At 36.8% G+C, this 13,807-nt stretch overlaps 2 protein-coding genes across 2 annotated transcripts; one reads left to right on the forward strand and one right to left on the reverse strand.

The window, feature by feature from the left end:
- Positions 1 to 1,506: 1,506 nt before the first annotated feature.
- LOC149388950 (HSP20-like chaperones superfamily protein) lies at positions 1,507 to 3,780 on the reverse strand. Its single transcript, XM_089623954.1, has 6 exons — positions 3,629 to 3,780; positions 2,799 to 2,985; positions 2,426 to 2,588; positions 2,311 to 2,345; positions 1,991 to 2,228; positions 1,507 to 1,843 (listed from the first exon to the last, which is right to left on the reverse strand). Exons 1-6 carry the CDS (start codon positions 3,631 to 3,633, stop codon positions 1,773 to 1,775), a joined length of 699 nt encoding a protein of 232 aa, XP_089480080.1. The 5' UTR covers positions 3,634 to 3,780; the 3' UTR covers positions 1,507 to 1,772.
- A 4,868-nt stretch (positions 3,781 to 8,648) lies between these two features.
- LOC149388951 (uncharacterized) lies at positions 8,649 to 9,713 on the forward strand. Its single transcript, XM_089622535.1, has one exon. The coding sequence runs from the start codon at positions 8,649 to 8,651 to the stop codon at positions 9,711 to 9,713; it is 1,065 nt and encodes a 354-aa protein (XP_089478661.1).
- The last annotated feature ends 4,094 nt before the right edge of the window (positions 9,714 to 13,807 follow it).

Genomic DNA, 13,807 nt, shown 5'->3' on the forward strand with positions numbered 1-13,807 from the left:
AGTTAATAGTCATCAAAAGACAAGTTTCTCATTTCAACATTCTTTTTTCTCTTATGTAAAATTTATAATATATACTGAAATATGGTTATCTTGCTAACTAGGATGTAGTTATAATAAACTTATATCTTAGCCAAATTAGTGAAGATTTCAATTTCTAAAATAAAGTAGTCGAACAAAAGAGTTTATTTTAACCTTCTTTTTATTTTTCATTTTATTTTATTTTATATATCTCAAAATTTGACTCAAAAGAGACTAGGTATCATTGTCTTGAAATACGTGTGATCGATGATATTTTTATTGCACCTGAATTTTGTTAAATGGAAGGCACAGTTCGTTTCAAAACCATGAAACAAGTTTAAAAGTGATATCAACTCGAAATTTTGGGATCGGAGCTCTGATGATAGCAGAGATTCTGACAACATAAAGAATGACTCCAAAACTGTTCCACCACTTCTTAACACATACCGATGTAGATCTTACAATAAGGTTTAAACTTACGTTTTTTTCGATGAATGCTCCTATAACATAGCTCTTGTGAAAATCACGGGACAAAATTGACCATAATTCACAACAAGAATAGTTTTAATTGGAGTTCGGATGGTGGAGATATCGACCGACGAAGTTTCAGACCCAAATTTACCACATACCTCTTTTTCAACTTTGGCCGTGGTTTTCGAGTGAACGAAGACAGCTTCATGGACAGAGCGTGAACTCAAAATACTCCTCGACACAAGTATTATTCTTTGGTGGTGATGGTGTACTTCACCTTCAACCAATCTGGTCGGAAATGGTACCGAAATAAGGAGAAAAGAAAGAAGGGAGAGAAAATGTGGGGTAAAGAGAGCGTGTGATAATGGCGAGTAAAAATGGTGCCCGATGCATGAGCGTATATAAAAACTTGCATCTTCAATATGATTAGTAATTCAGTTTCGGCCCCCAAGACAGTCGGTAAGACTCCAAGTGAGTGCTGTGTTTCACAGGTGATTAAGATATGCCTCGATGATATTGATGTAAGAATGGTTTGAATAATTTAAATGCATGCAACTATTTCCATAAGTTCGTTAAAGTCAAATTATGTTTTCTTACACATGTAAACAAAGATCTAAGAATAAATACATTGATATATTCATCCGGGTTTACCTATTTTTTTAGGATTACAACAGCTCTTGCGTAAGTACTTTGTGAGAGTTGAAATCAAGAAAGCCTAAACTTAAACTACCTTGCTTTTTACATTTTGCTTCAGATGTGATTTATGAGTTGCTTTTGGCAGTCATTAGTGACTAATTAGCGTTTGAGCTCCGACCGTTTTAATCTTTTTTTTTAGCCAAAGCAAAGAAAATAGGAAAAAGAAAAGTGTAAAGTTGTGAATTATGAGGGCATTAATTTCGGAAAACTATCTACACAATCTGCCATCATTTTTCTCTTTTTACAAAATGAGAAAGAAGGGGATATTTGTTTTCTTGCGTAGCAGGGAGTACAAGAAATAAGGGGCCGACTCGAAGATAATTAGTAAAACACCAACTCCAAGAGCCACAAATGTAATCCACCATCAAACCAACCAGAGCCAACAATACAGACAACACAACTATTTCAAGTCTCTCACAGTGTGCCAGGAAAGAAAATTATAAAACCATATGATCCATAAAATATGGCAAAATATTGAACCTCAACGCGGTTAGAAGACAAAACCCCATCACTAACTAAAAAACCCCCCCACAGCAACAATGCTATGGATTGACTTCATTATCATCCTCGAATCAAGATGATGAAGTTCATGTGCTCGGCGCTGCTTCTTTTTTCTCTTCTGAAGGACCGCCGGTAACTTCTGGCTTTGATGCAGTCTCTGCAAAACGCACACGAGTCAAACTACGAAAAAAGTTTCCTTCTCTTGAACATTCTATTAATTTGTGAATCAAAGCAAAGAGTCTCATTGGGACCTTATTACGCCACACGACATCAAAATTCAAAATTTGCGAATAATAGAAGTTACCTTCTTCATCGTCACTGTCATCGAATTCGCCATGATCGCCCATGGCATCCCCTCCCATGCCACCCATACCACCCATCATACCTCCCATGTCACCCATCATACCTCCCATGCCTCCCATACCTCCCATGCCTCCCATACCTCCCATCAAACCTCCCATGCCTCCCATACCACCCATCATACCTCCCATACCTCCCATACCACCCATCATACCTCCCATTCCATCCATGTTTCCCAAGTTCTGTAGATAATAGCAGGGTTAGGGAAAGAACATATACCAGACAAACCACTCTAGAAACATAAGCTAATTATTGAGTACTCACCGAGAAATCCATTCCTTCGGGCATGTCACCAGCACCTAACAACAAAAAGGACGAAGCCTGTCAGTATTACTCGTCAACTTGTACGCCAGAACGGAAAGGTAAGAATCAATTTTACCTCCGGCACTGCCATCATCATCCTCGTCAACCCACTTGTCCCAGTCAACTTTGACGTAATGGGGCGTCTTTGCATCTCCGCGTAATAGCTTCTTCCACCACTGCTTCTCTTCCTTCTGCACTATGCATGTCACGCTCCTCACTCCGACATTAATTTTGCTTTCCTGTACAGAACAGGGAAAAATGGATCTCAGAATTACATTTTGAAAAAAAGAATTCCACCAAACATTTCATTCACAAGTTTCAAAACAATACAAGCACGCCTTACAATTGATAAGGTGTTCCATAGGTTCAATTGATTAAATTCCATAAGAAAAAAATTACAAGCTATCTCAATATCCACTTAAAAGCTAGATTTTTCAGCATCAACACACCTCCACATTAACTTTATCAAAGAGCTCGAGCTTTAGCTCGTAAGCTGAGTTCCCTGTTCCAGCATTGGCGGTGAAGTTGAACACACCTTCAGGCTCGAGATTGACCTTGGCATCTTTTGCATCAGGCAGTTGGACGGTAATGAAAACTTTGTCCACCCTCTGGGCCCACTTCACTTCAGGATGAAGACTGTCGAGTTTTGGAGCTGTTAGCATGAGATTTACGACAAACAAAGCAAGTACAAGAAATGGGTAATCTAATGCCATCCCAAGCACCCATTGATATTAAGTATTTATTCTAATGCCACACACATTTCTCTCGTGAATTATGGACGGAAAGACGGTGATCGGGTAAAAAGATATACTGTATCTAACACCCTAGATGTAGGAAAATCATACAGATAAGGGCTCAAGGACTTTTTTGGGGTCCAACTATCAATCTCCATGAACATATATATTAGCTTAGCTAGGTTGCACAAAACAGAGATGCGAACGCACAAGATATGAAATTAAAAAATTGCATACACATCGCAAACTCCACATGACCATTTTTCGAAATCCATTTGCAAACTAGACAAAAGCTACACAATTAACACGAAACAACCATTTCTAGGGTTTAGAACGAACGAATCAACGCCTTTTCATCATCCTAAAATTAATGTGCTCTCACTTAATCAAAATCAGGAATAACAGCGATAGATCGAGCGCTTTCGAGATGTAAACCTAGAAGACGATGTCGGTACTGTAAAAGTTTGAAGAACGAACAGAAAACAAATTAACAACCATAGAGAATGAATCGAAGAGAGATAGAGAAACGAGAGTAGAGCCTATACCTCATCGTTTTTACCAAATGGAAAGAAAACGCTAAAACCCTAGGTAGAGAAGCAGAGAAAGGTCGGTGCGTGAGAGATATTTTAGAGAGAGAGAGTGAGTGAGTACGTAAAGAGAGACTTCTAGTGCTTTATTTCCTTTGATTTATTTTTGTGTACTCTTCGGTGCCTTTGCTCACACCCTTTGTCTCAGTGTAAGAATCTGGGCTTCGGTTGGACAAGCCCAATTCTGACAGGCCCAAGTTTGCTTTGCGAAAGATAAGCTGATATATAAAAAAAATGCAAGGGACAATTTCAAAAAAAATTATGACCATTTAAAATGTTTACAAAAATATAATAAATATTTTATTATTTTAAAATTATAATCATGATATAAAAGAAAATATTTTGGGTACCAAAAATAATATTAATTATTTTATGAAACAATCAGTTTGAAATTACCCTTTGTTCTTTATATATGTATATATGATCACCTTTATTTTTTATTCTTTGTTATATTATCTATTACTCATTGATAAAGCTATTGTAAGAATATTTTTATTGGTTAAAATTCAAAACCAAGGCTTACAACAGAAGCGTGAAAGCTAAATTTATTTTAGAGTTCATTAACGATTTATGCTATGTACTCTTTTTTTTTTAATAGGTTAGGATTTTTTTTTTGCCTCCATATGTGTTTGTTGAATTTACTCACTGATAAACATTCTCTTATATCCTTGAGGGGAAAAAATTATGGACAAGTATAGGGGAGGAGTACTATTCTAACTAAATGTTAATTATTTTTTTGAAGTACTAGAATATAAAAGCATTCAGTTCCTAGGGATATTATACATAAATTTTAAAAATATTCAATGACATTTGTGATGGACGAGACGAGACGGAGGCATATGAAATGTTGACTTGAAGTCAGTAAATTCTGGATGTAAAAAAAAGAAAAAAGAAAAAAGAAGTGGCAAAGCTCAAAACGAGGAAGAGATCGTATTTCGTGTCATACATGTCAACAATTGTGGATGTTTATGTCAACAAATTGTGTCATTTGTTGATGTGTATGTCAATAAATCAACAAACTTTCCAGTGTTGTCATTTGCTTGCATATATATGTCAATAAATTGTGTCATTTGATGACAACTTTTCAGTGTTGTTATTTGTTGACATATATATGTCAACAAATTGTGATATATATATATATATATATATATATATATATATATATATCAACAAATCGTCAAACAAACAAAGATTTTTTGACATATACGAGACTCTGAGATAAAAAAAAATAGAAAAAAGAGTAAAAATGTACATAAAATATTCTCTCTCCTTGTTTCACTAATAAAAATGTTAATATTAGAGTATTTTGATTGAGAATGAGAATTGAGTTATCAAATACTCGTAGATGTGTCAATTTCTCTTTAATCTTTAGTTTCCGCCTTAATAAAATCCAAATGACACTCAACTACTTGACAATTCTTGGTTTGCAGGGTTTTTTTATCTTCTAAAAGGTTTCAATTCAAGAGCTTCATTCAAATGTGCATACACTTTCAAATGTGCATTACACTTTCAATATAACATTACTTTCAATACACATATATGTTCTTTCTTTTTTGTTCTTTTTTTCTTTTGTGAAATTAACGATTTGACGAAAGATTGAAAGGTCCAAACTTGTTGGCCAAGCTGTGTCTTTGAATAATCTTTTTCCATTACATAACATTACAGTTGTCTTCCTCCTCAAGAGTTTGAAATTTCGTGGCAGATTAAGCAATATACCGTATATTATATACGTGGAGCAGTTCTTACAATGTTTATTCTAAAATAAAATAATTCGGAGTTGGGACCATAAACAAAAATCTCTGTTAAGTAATTATTTCATTATAAATAGTCGCACTTTTCTTTTGGGTACCTCACGGGCCACATAAATATATGGCAGGTTAGTTAGCTACCAGTATAATGTTGTCTAATTCAAAAGGCATAAAAAAAAATACGTTGTCTAATTCAATGTCAACAATATATGGATATCGTCAAAATATCTTATGGTTATTGTTTCTAATAATATTATTTACTGTCGCTTAAATTTTTTAAACAATTCTGGCGTATTATCTGCAATGACTACAAGGCTTTGCCCAACTTATTGGTGAGTTTTATCAAATGACATGAATATACCTCTTATCTTAAAATGCAAAAGATGTATCTGTATCAATGGTCCTTAAATTATTAAATTAGTGAACATACCTTTTACTGTGTTTAGAACATACCTAATCAAAATTAAATTAGAGTATAGCTAATGTTGTTTGAAATGAAATTATACATGTGATATGATCCCACGAACAAATAAACAAAGGCGTTTTACAACATTAATTTAAAATTCAAGTGCTCATAATTTCAAGGAAGAGTTATCATGATTTCAAGCCGAGAGAATGAAAGAAATTTTAAAGCTAGAAGCAGAACGCAACACAAGCGAAAAACACGCACACACGAAGTAAGGCCATCTCCAACCACACACTATAACATCAAATATGCCGTTTTTTTTCCTCCAACCACACTGCAAAACCAACACCAAATTTGCAGTGGTGTACAGTGCCGCGCCAAATTTGGCGTGACACTGTTCACACGGCAATTTTTTTTTTTTTTTTTTTTTTATTATATACATAACCTTACAAATATTTTTAAAACACCAAAATTCATAAATTGACTACAAAAATACATTAAAACAAAATAACAATACATAAAAATTTAAACATAGATTACAAAGTTTAAATTAAACACACAAAATAAAATAAAAACTAAAAACAATAACATAATTTTAAAAGACATAATAAATACTTAAAACACAATTTAATAACCGGGAAATTATTGGTAAGTACTAAATTATTTTAATCACTTAATTAAAAAATATCACCATTATAATTATTTATTGAAATATTTATTAATAAAGAGATTGTTTTGTTTTAATAATATAATAATGGTGAATAGTATTTCTAGTGTGAAATTTGGTGTTGTGGTTGGAGTTGGAAAAAAATTTGGTGCTAAATCAACACAAAAGTTGTGTTGAATTAACACCAAATATAGAAATTGGGTTGGGGTTGCCCTAAGTAAGTGAAGAGGAGAGTGTGAACATGCTGTAGCACAAACGAGAGCCACTTTAACAATTTAAGTCAATCGGGTCATTGTAAGTTCACTTTTAATTTTTTTTAAGCTATTTTTTTTTTTTTTTTTTTTTTTTTGTAGTTAGAAGTTTAATGCGTTTAATTAGAGTCCCTATTTTATTTGGTATATTTTGTGCCTAATTTATGCTTAATGAAAAAACTAACATGTGTTAGGTATTGCGGTTGGCTTTTTAGTTTTAATGTTAAAATGGTTAAACAATTTTTTCGATGCCTAGTATGTAAGGGAAATTATGAATTCGAAATTCGATTGTATTTTTCCTTATTTAAGAGGTTAGATGAATAAGAAAGTTAGACTCTGTTTTATTTTATTTATTTATAAAAGTAAGATAATTCTCTTTATTTCTTGATTTTTTTTTTTAGAATTTATCAAAGTTTTCTTCATGGCGTTCATCCCGGTTTATCATTTTAGAAATTCTCGTTATTTATTTTGCTTAAAAAAACAAAGAAAAGAAAAAAGAAAAGAGAGAGAATACAATGGTACGTTAACTTTAACCGTGAGTAACGAACTAGGTGATGGAACCGGGCTTGATTTAGTACCAAAAGGTCCAAAATACTCGCTTATACAAAACTGAATATAAAAATGATCCATTAAGAAAATAACAAATTTAAACATTTGACATTGCTAAATAGTCAACGTTTGGTAAATCATAGGTAAATAGCCATTTTCATATGTTTACATACGTAAATCTTAAATAAATAACAACTTTCATATACTAGGTCACGTCATTATTTACGGCTATTTACATAAGATTTATCATATCTTGGCTATTTAGCAATGTCAAACATTTAAGTCGCTACTTTTCTAATTTTCTGATATAAAAATGCCTTGATTACAAATAGAACAATATATTATTCAGAGAAAGTAAAATAACACAAGATATAAAATTAAAAAAATAATAGAGTTTTTCCATGGAGAAGTAAATTTCAGCTTAATACCAACTACATTTTAAATCTACTGTAATAATAAAAAAAAATTAAGAAAGTATACTTGGATAGTATAAAAAAAAATAATTGAATTAAATGTAAAAGAAGAAAATTCATAATAGTAGTTGCTGTTGGAAATTGAGTAAAATTAAATAGGTGTTTTAATTAGCTCAATTTAATTTGTTCATTAAAAGACAAAATAGTGTGTTGTTGATTGAGAAAGTGAGTTTGTGAATGAGGAAGTGGCTAGCTCGACCTCCTGGCGAGCTCGGCCTCCTGGCGAGCTCGACCTCCAGGTGAGCTCGACCGCCTTTTCGCGGAAATTCTCGCCAACGGTCGAGCCTCCTCATTTAGCAGTTATTTGTGGTTACTGTTCGAACTAACGGTCACGTCTCTTCAAAACGAACTATCGTTTGGCCAACGATCGTGTCGTTTGAGACTATAACCGTAGTTCGACCGAATCAGTGCGTCTGTTCGCAGTTCGACCGAATCAGTGCGTCTGTTCGCAGTTCGACCGAATCAGTGCGTCTGTTCGCAATTCGACCGAATCAGTGCGTTTGTTCGCAGTTCGACCGAATCAGTGCGTCTGTTCGCAGTTCGACCGAAACAGTGCGTCTGTTCGTCGAACCTCTTCGCGAACAGGTACGATTGCTTATATAATCCGACTTCGGATTCAGTGATCGACACAAGTTTTCGAACCAACTTTCTCAATTCCCTAAACATTAATCCAGAAACACAGTTCTTGCTTATTTTCGGATTTTCACTCTGTCTTGGTGCAGTCCGAACTAGGCTTGTCGTATCCTGCGGTATTCTTGTACAATAAACCTTAAGACACTTTGGGGTACTCGAAATACTATAAGGAAAGCGTTCCTATGCGTGATTCAAGCCTCGAAATCTTCAATTTCGAAGAATTATCTAACAATCTTATAGTATCTTGTGCTATGGCTACCGAGGCGTCTGTTTCAAGTCTGAAAGTGATGAGCCAGGACTTCGTCAAGTTAGATCGCTTCGACGGCACTAACTTTACTCGCTGGCAAGACAAGATGCGTTTCTTCCTCACCGCCATGAAGATCTTCTACGTGCTCGACCCGACGTTGGTGCCCATCCCAGAGCCGACGGACGAAGATGATGACGAACTCAAGGCGGACCGGAAGAAGCGTCAAGAGGACGAGCTGTTGTGCCGGGGTCACATTCTGAACACATTGTCAGACCGACTCTACGATCTCTACACCGACAATCCATCGGCGGTCGAGATATGGAAAGCTCTCGAGTACAAGTTCAAGGCCGAAGAAGAAGGTACCAAAAAGTTCATTGTCTCGAGTTATTTTGATTTCAAGATGTTTGATGACAAGCCTATACTTGCTCAAGTTCATGAATTGCAAGTTATTGTCAACAAATTGAGGGCTGTAAAGATAGATATTCCGGAGTCTTTCCAAGTTGGTGCAATTATTGCGAAATTGCCCAATTCGTGGAAAGGTTATCGGAAGAAACTTCTTCACAATACCGAAGACTTCTCTTTGGAGCAAATCCAGAAACATCTTCGAATCGAGGAGGAATCGAAGATGAGAGAGAAGACGACGGATGCCGGTACTTCCAAGGCCAATGCGGTGAGCGCTAAAGGCAAGAGGAAGTTGAATGACAAGGAAGGAATTTCGAGTTCCAAAAAGGACTCGAAGAAATTCAAGCATTCCGGCAAATCCAAGTCTGGTAACAAGCCCGGGTCCAAGGGGTCCAAAGGGGGCTGCTATGTGTGTGGCAAACCCGGTCACTATGCTCGAGATTGTCGACACCGCAAGACGGATGTGAAAGAGGTCGACGCCACTATGACCGATACTAACATAGTCGCTACGTTGAGCGAACTCATGGTGGTCAAAGGCAAGGTTCAAGGGTGGTGGTACAAAACTTGTGCTACCGTTCACGTCGCCTATGATAGAGCTGCCTTCAAAACCTATTCTGAAGTCAACGATGGACAAGCAGTTCAGATGGGAAACGAGCATCGCTCTTAAGTTGTCGGCATCGGGAACGTGGATCTCAACTTCACCTCCGGGAAGACGGTCACTTTGACCAATGTTCTCCATGTTCCGGATATGTGTAGGAACCTAGTTAGTGGCGATCTCCTAGGCAAACCGGGGATCAAATCTGTGTATGAGTCGGGCAAGCTTATCTTGACCCGTAATGGTGTATTTGTTGGCAAAGACTATTCCAGTGAAGGGATGGTCAAATTATGTATTCTTGACAATGTTATCAATGAAATTTCTCCTTCTGCTTATATGCTTGATTCCGTTTCTTTATGGCATAGTAGATTAGCACATATTGGTTTTAGCACTATGAAAAGATTAATTAAATGTGGTTTAATTTCGTGCAAATCCGATAAATTGGATAAATGTGAAATATGTGTGAAATCTAAAATGATAAAGAAACCGTTTTATAGTGTAGAGAGAAATTCTAAGGTGTTAGATCTTATACACTCTGATATATGTGAATTTAATAGCATGTTAACCCGTGGGGGAAATATGTATTTTATTACCTTTATTGATGATTGCTCTAGATTTACATATGTGTATCTTTTGAAACATAAAGATGATGCTTTTAAGGTGTATAAGGCTGAAGTAGAAAATCAATTAGGAATTAATATTAAAGTCCTTAGAAGTGATAGGGGCGGTGAATATTTTCCTAGTGATTTTAATACTTTTTGTGAAGAAAATGGTATTGTTCATGAATGTTCTGCACCTAGAACACCACAACAAAACGGTTTAGCCGAACGTAAAAATAGGACACTTCAAGAGATGATAAATGCCATGTTAACGCATTCTGGATTACATTTTAGTTTGTGGGGTGAAGCTTTACTATCCGCATGTCATATTTTAAATCGTATTCCTTTAAAGAAAACCCAAATATCTCCGTACGAGGTATGGAAAGGGCGAAAGCCTAATATTGGGTATTTCAAAGTGTGGGGGTGTCTAGCCTACTACAAAAACATGGATCCTAAAAGGACCAAGTTGGGTCCTCGAGGGATGCGAAGTGTTTTTATTGGCTATGCCATGAATAGCAAGGCATATAGACTTCTAAACTTAGAGTCTAATGTCATAGTAGAATCCCGAGATGTGGAATTCTTTGAGAATCTTAACTCGACAGGAAAAGAACCTCAAAATTTCACTTATGAAGAACCTCGACCAGGCGAGCTCGATCTCCAGGGAGGATCGACCTCAAGGCGAGCTCAAACCCCTGGCAAGCTCGACCAGCAGGGAGGTTCGACCTCCAAACGAGTTCGACCCCAGGTGAGCTCGACCCCAGGCGAGCTCGACCTCCAGGCAGGCTCGATGCCTCGAGAGGAAAGTTCTTCTAGGGAAGTTGTAGAACAACCCGAACTTCGGAGAAGCAAAAGAGTCCGTAAGTCTAAGGAAATAGATTCTCGCCTCATTTCTTTTTACCTAGTAGAAGGAAATAGAGAGAGTTTCGCTCAGAAAATTCCTATTATTCTTCTTATTGAAGATGATCCTAAGACTTATAATGAAGCTGTGGCTTCTCGAGACTCTGCCTTTTGGAAGGATGCTATCCAAGATGAAATAGATTCTATTATGTCAAACCACACTTGGGAGATTGTCGATCTACCCAAAGGGTCGAGACCTATTGGGTGTAAGTGGGTGTTCCAAAAGTACCATAGTGATGGCACTCTTAACACTTACAAGGCTAGATTAGTAGCCAAAGGATTTCGACAACGAGAAGGAATTGATTACTTTGACACATATGCACCGGTAGCGAGGAAAACAACAATTAGAGTGTTGTTTGCCTTGGCTTCTTTGTATAACCTCAATGTTCATCAAATGGATGTCAAGACGGCATTCTTGAATGGAGATCTTGATGAGGAGATTTACATGGAGCAGCCGGAAGGTTATGTGCTTCCGGGTAATGAACAAAAGGTTTGCAAACTTGTTAAATCCTTATATGGATTAAAACAAGCACCCAAACAATGGCATCAAAAGTTTGACTCGGTCATACTTTCGAATGGTTTTGTTCCTAACGTTTGTGACAAGTGTTTGTATTCAAAGGTGCATGGTAACCTTGTGATCTTCCTATGTCTCTATGTTGATGATATGTTGATCATTAGCAATGAGATGAAAAGAATATTAGAAACGAAGAGGTTTCTATCTTCCACTTTCAAAATGAAAGATCTTGGACAAGTTGATACTATTTTGGGTATCAAGGTTCGTAGAACCAGTGGGGGTTATGAACTTAGTCAATCACACTATGTTGAAAAAGTGCTTGATAAGTTCAAACATTTAAATTTCAAAGAAGTGAATACCCCATTTGATCCAAGTGTAAAACTTGAAAAGAATGATGGAAGGGCTGTGGCTCAATTGGAATATGCTAGTGCGGTTGGTTGTCTTATGTACTTGATGCAATGTACTCGACCAGACATAGCATTTGCCGTTAGTAAAATGAGTAGATTTACTAGCAATCCAAGTGTCGAACATTGGAAGGCCATTGGGAGAATTTTTGGATTTCTTTTAAAAACCAAAAATCTTGGACTTCAATACGGTCAGTTTCATGCCGTACTAGAAGGATATACTGACGCAAGTTGGATATCGAGTGTCGGAGATAATAAATCTATGACGGGATGGGTGTTTACACTAGCCGGTGGGGCAGTTTCTTGGAAATCAAAGAAACAAACTTGTATCACTCATTCGACCATGGAATCAGAGTTTGTGGCTCTTGCTTCTGCAGGTCAAGAGGTTGAATGGTTGAAGGATCTTCTTTTAGAAGTTCTATTGGCTAAAGACAATATATCAACCGTGTCGATACATTGTGATAGTCAATCAACTTTAGCTAGAGCATACAGTGAAGTGTATAATGGAAAGTCTAGACATATTAGTCTTAGACATGACTATGTGAGGAAATTGATCAAAGATGGAATCATTTCGCTCACATATGTGAGATCAAGCCTTAATATTGCTAATCCGTTCACTAAACCTCTTGCAAGAGATTTGGTGAGATCGACCTCAAGAGGTATGGGTCTTAAACTCCTTGAGTAGCGATCTGACAATGATGGCAACCCAACCTAAGGTTAGGAAATGACTAACTATAGGTTCAATGGGTACGAACAAGTCATTGAATTGGATATTCATAACATTATATAATAATGTTGACTGTTACAATCGGGAGGTTGAGTTTCTTAACTCTTAATGAAGTTCAGTCTTGAGGACAAGTATCTATACGTAACAGAGATACTGTAAGAACTTCACCTATGTGAATTTCGGGATGGTGCCGTCCCAAAGTGAGAGTTGGAGTTTTCTCTCATGAAAAATTCACGAGACAGGATGAGCACATGGCCATTAACGGTGCTAAGCATGTGATATAGGCGAAGAACACTAAAGAGTGTGTGTTGAGTAACACCGATTTTATCATAAGGAAAATAGGTTCAAAGTCTGGCTACCTAATTTCCGATAAAGTCTTGTGTTGCTTATACTAAGGATAAGTTCAAATCGAAGGATACTTATCTGTACTAACATTCTTTGTCTCTTTTCTGGATTCTATCTTGTTTTTTCTGAACAAGTGGGGGATTTTTGGAAATTGAGTAAAATTAAATAGGTGTTTTAATTAGCTCAATTTAATTTGTTCATTAAAAGACAAAATAGTGTGTTGTTGATTGAGAAAGTGAGTTTGTGAATGAGGAAGTGGCGAGCTCGACCTCCTGGCGAGTTCGGCCTCCTGGCGAGCTCGGCCTCCTGGCGAGCTCGACCTCCTGGTGAGCTCGACCTCCAGGTGAGCTCGACCGCCTTTTCGCAGAAATTCTCGCCAACGGTCGAGCCTTCTCATTTAGCAGTTATTTGTGGTTACCGTTCGAACTAACGGTCACGTCTCTTCAAAACGAACTATCGTTTGGCCAACGGTCGTGTCGTTTGAGACTATAACCGTAGTTCGACCGAATCAGTGTGTCTGTTCGCAGTTCGACCGAATCAGTGCGTCTGTTCGCAGTTCGACCGAATCAGTGCGTCTGTGCGCAGTTCGACCGAAACAGTGCGTCTGTTCGCAGTTCGACCGAAACAGTGCGTCTGTTCGTCGAACCTCTTCGCGAACAGGTACGATTGCTTATATAATC

Source organism: Urtica dioica, chromosome 8 (genome assembly GCF_054948205.1).
Source record: "Urtica dioica subsp. dioica isolate 48M chromosome 8, U.dioica_male_clone48M_v1_H2, whole genome shotgun sequence".
In the NCBI taxonomy this organism is placed as follows: Eukaryota; Viridiplantae; Streptophyta; class Magnoliopsida; order Rosales; family Urticaceae; genus Urtica; species Urtica dioica.

Bases quoted from the DNA above. Each gene is read 5' to 3' on its own strand.
- LOC149388950 (XM_089623954.1), bottom strand. The intron at 2,346-2,425 runs GTAAAATTGATT...TTTTGTTGTTAG, and splicing joins TGATGATGGCAGTGCCGGAG to GTGCTGGTGACATGCCCGAA. The intron at 2,229-2,310 runs GTGAGTACTCAA...TATTATCTACAG, and splicing joins CCGAAGGAATGGATTTCTCG to AACTTGGGAAACATGGATGG.
- LOC149388951 (XM_089622535.1), top strand. From the start codon at position 8,649: ATGGCTACCGAGGCGTCTGTTTCAAGTCTGAAAGTGATGAGCCAGGAC.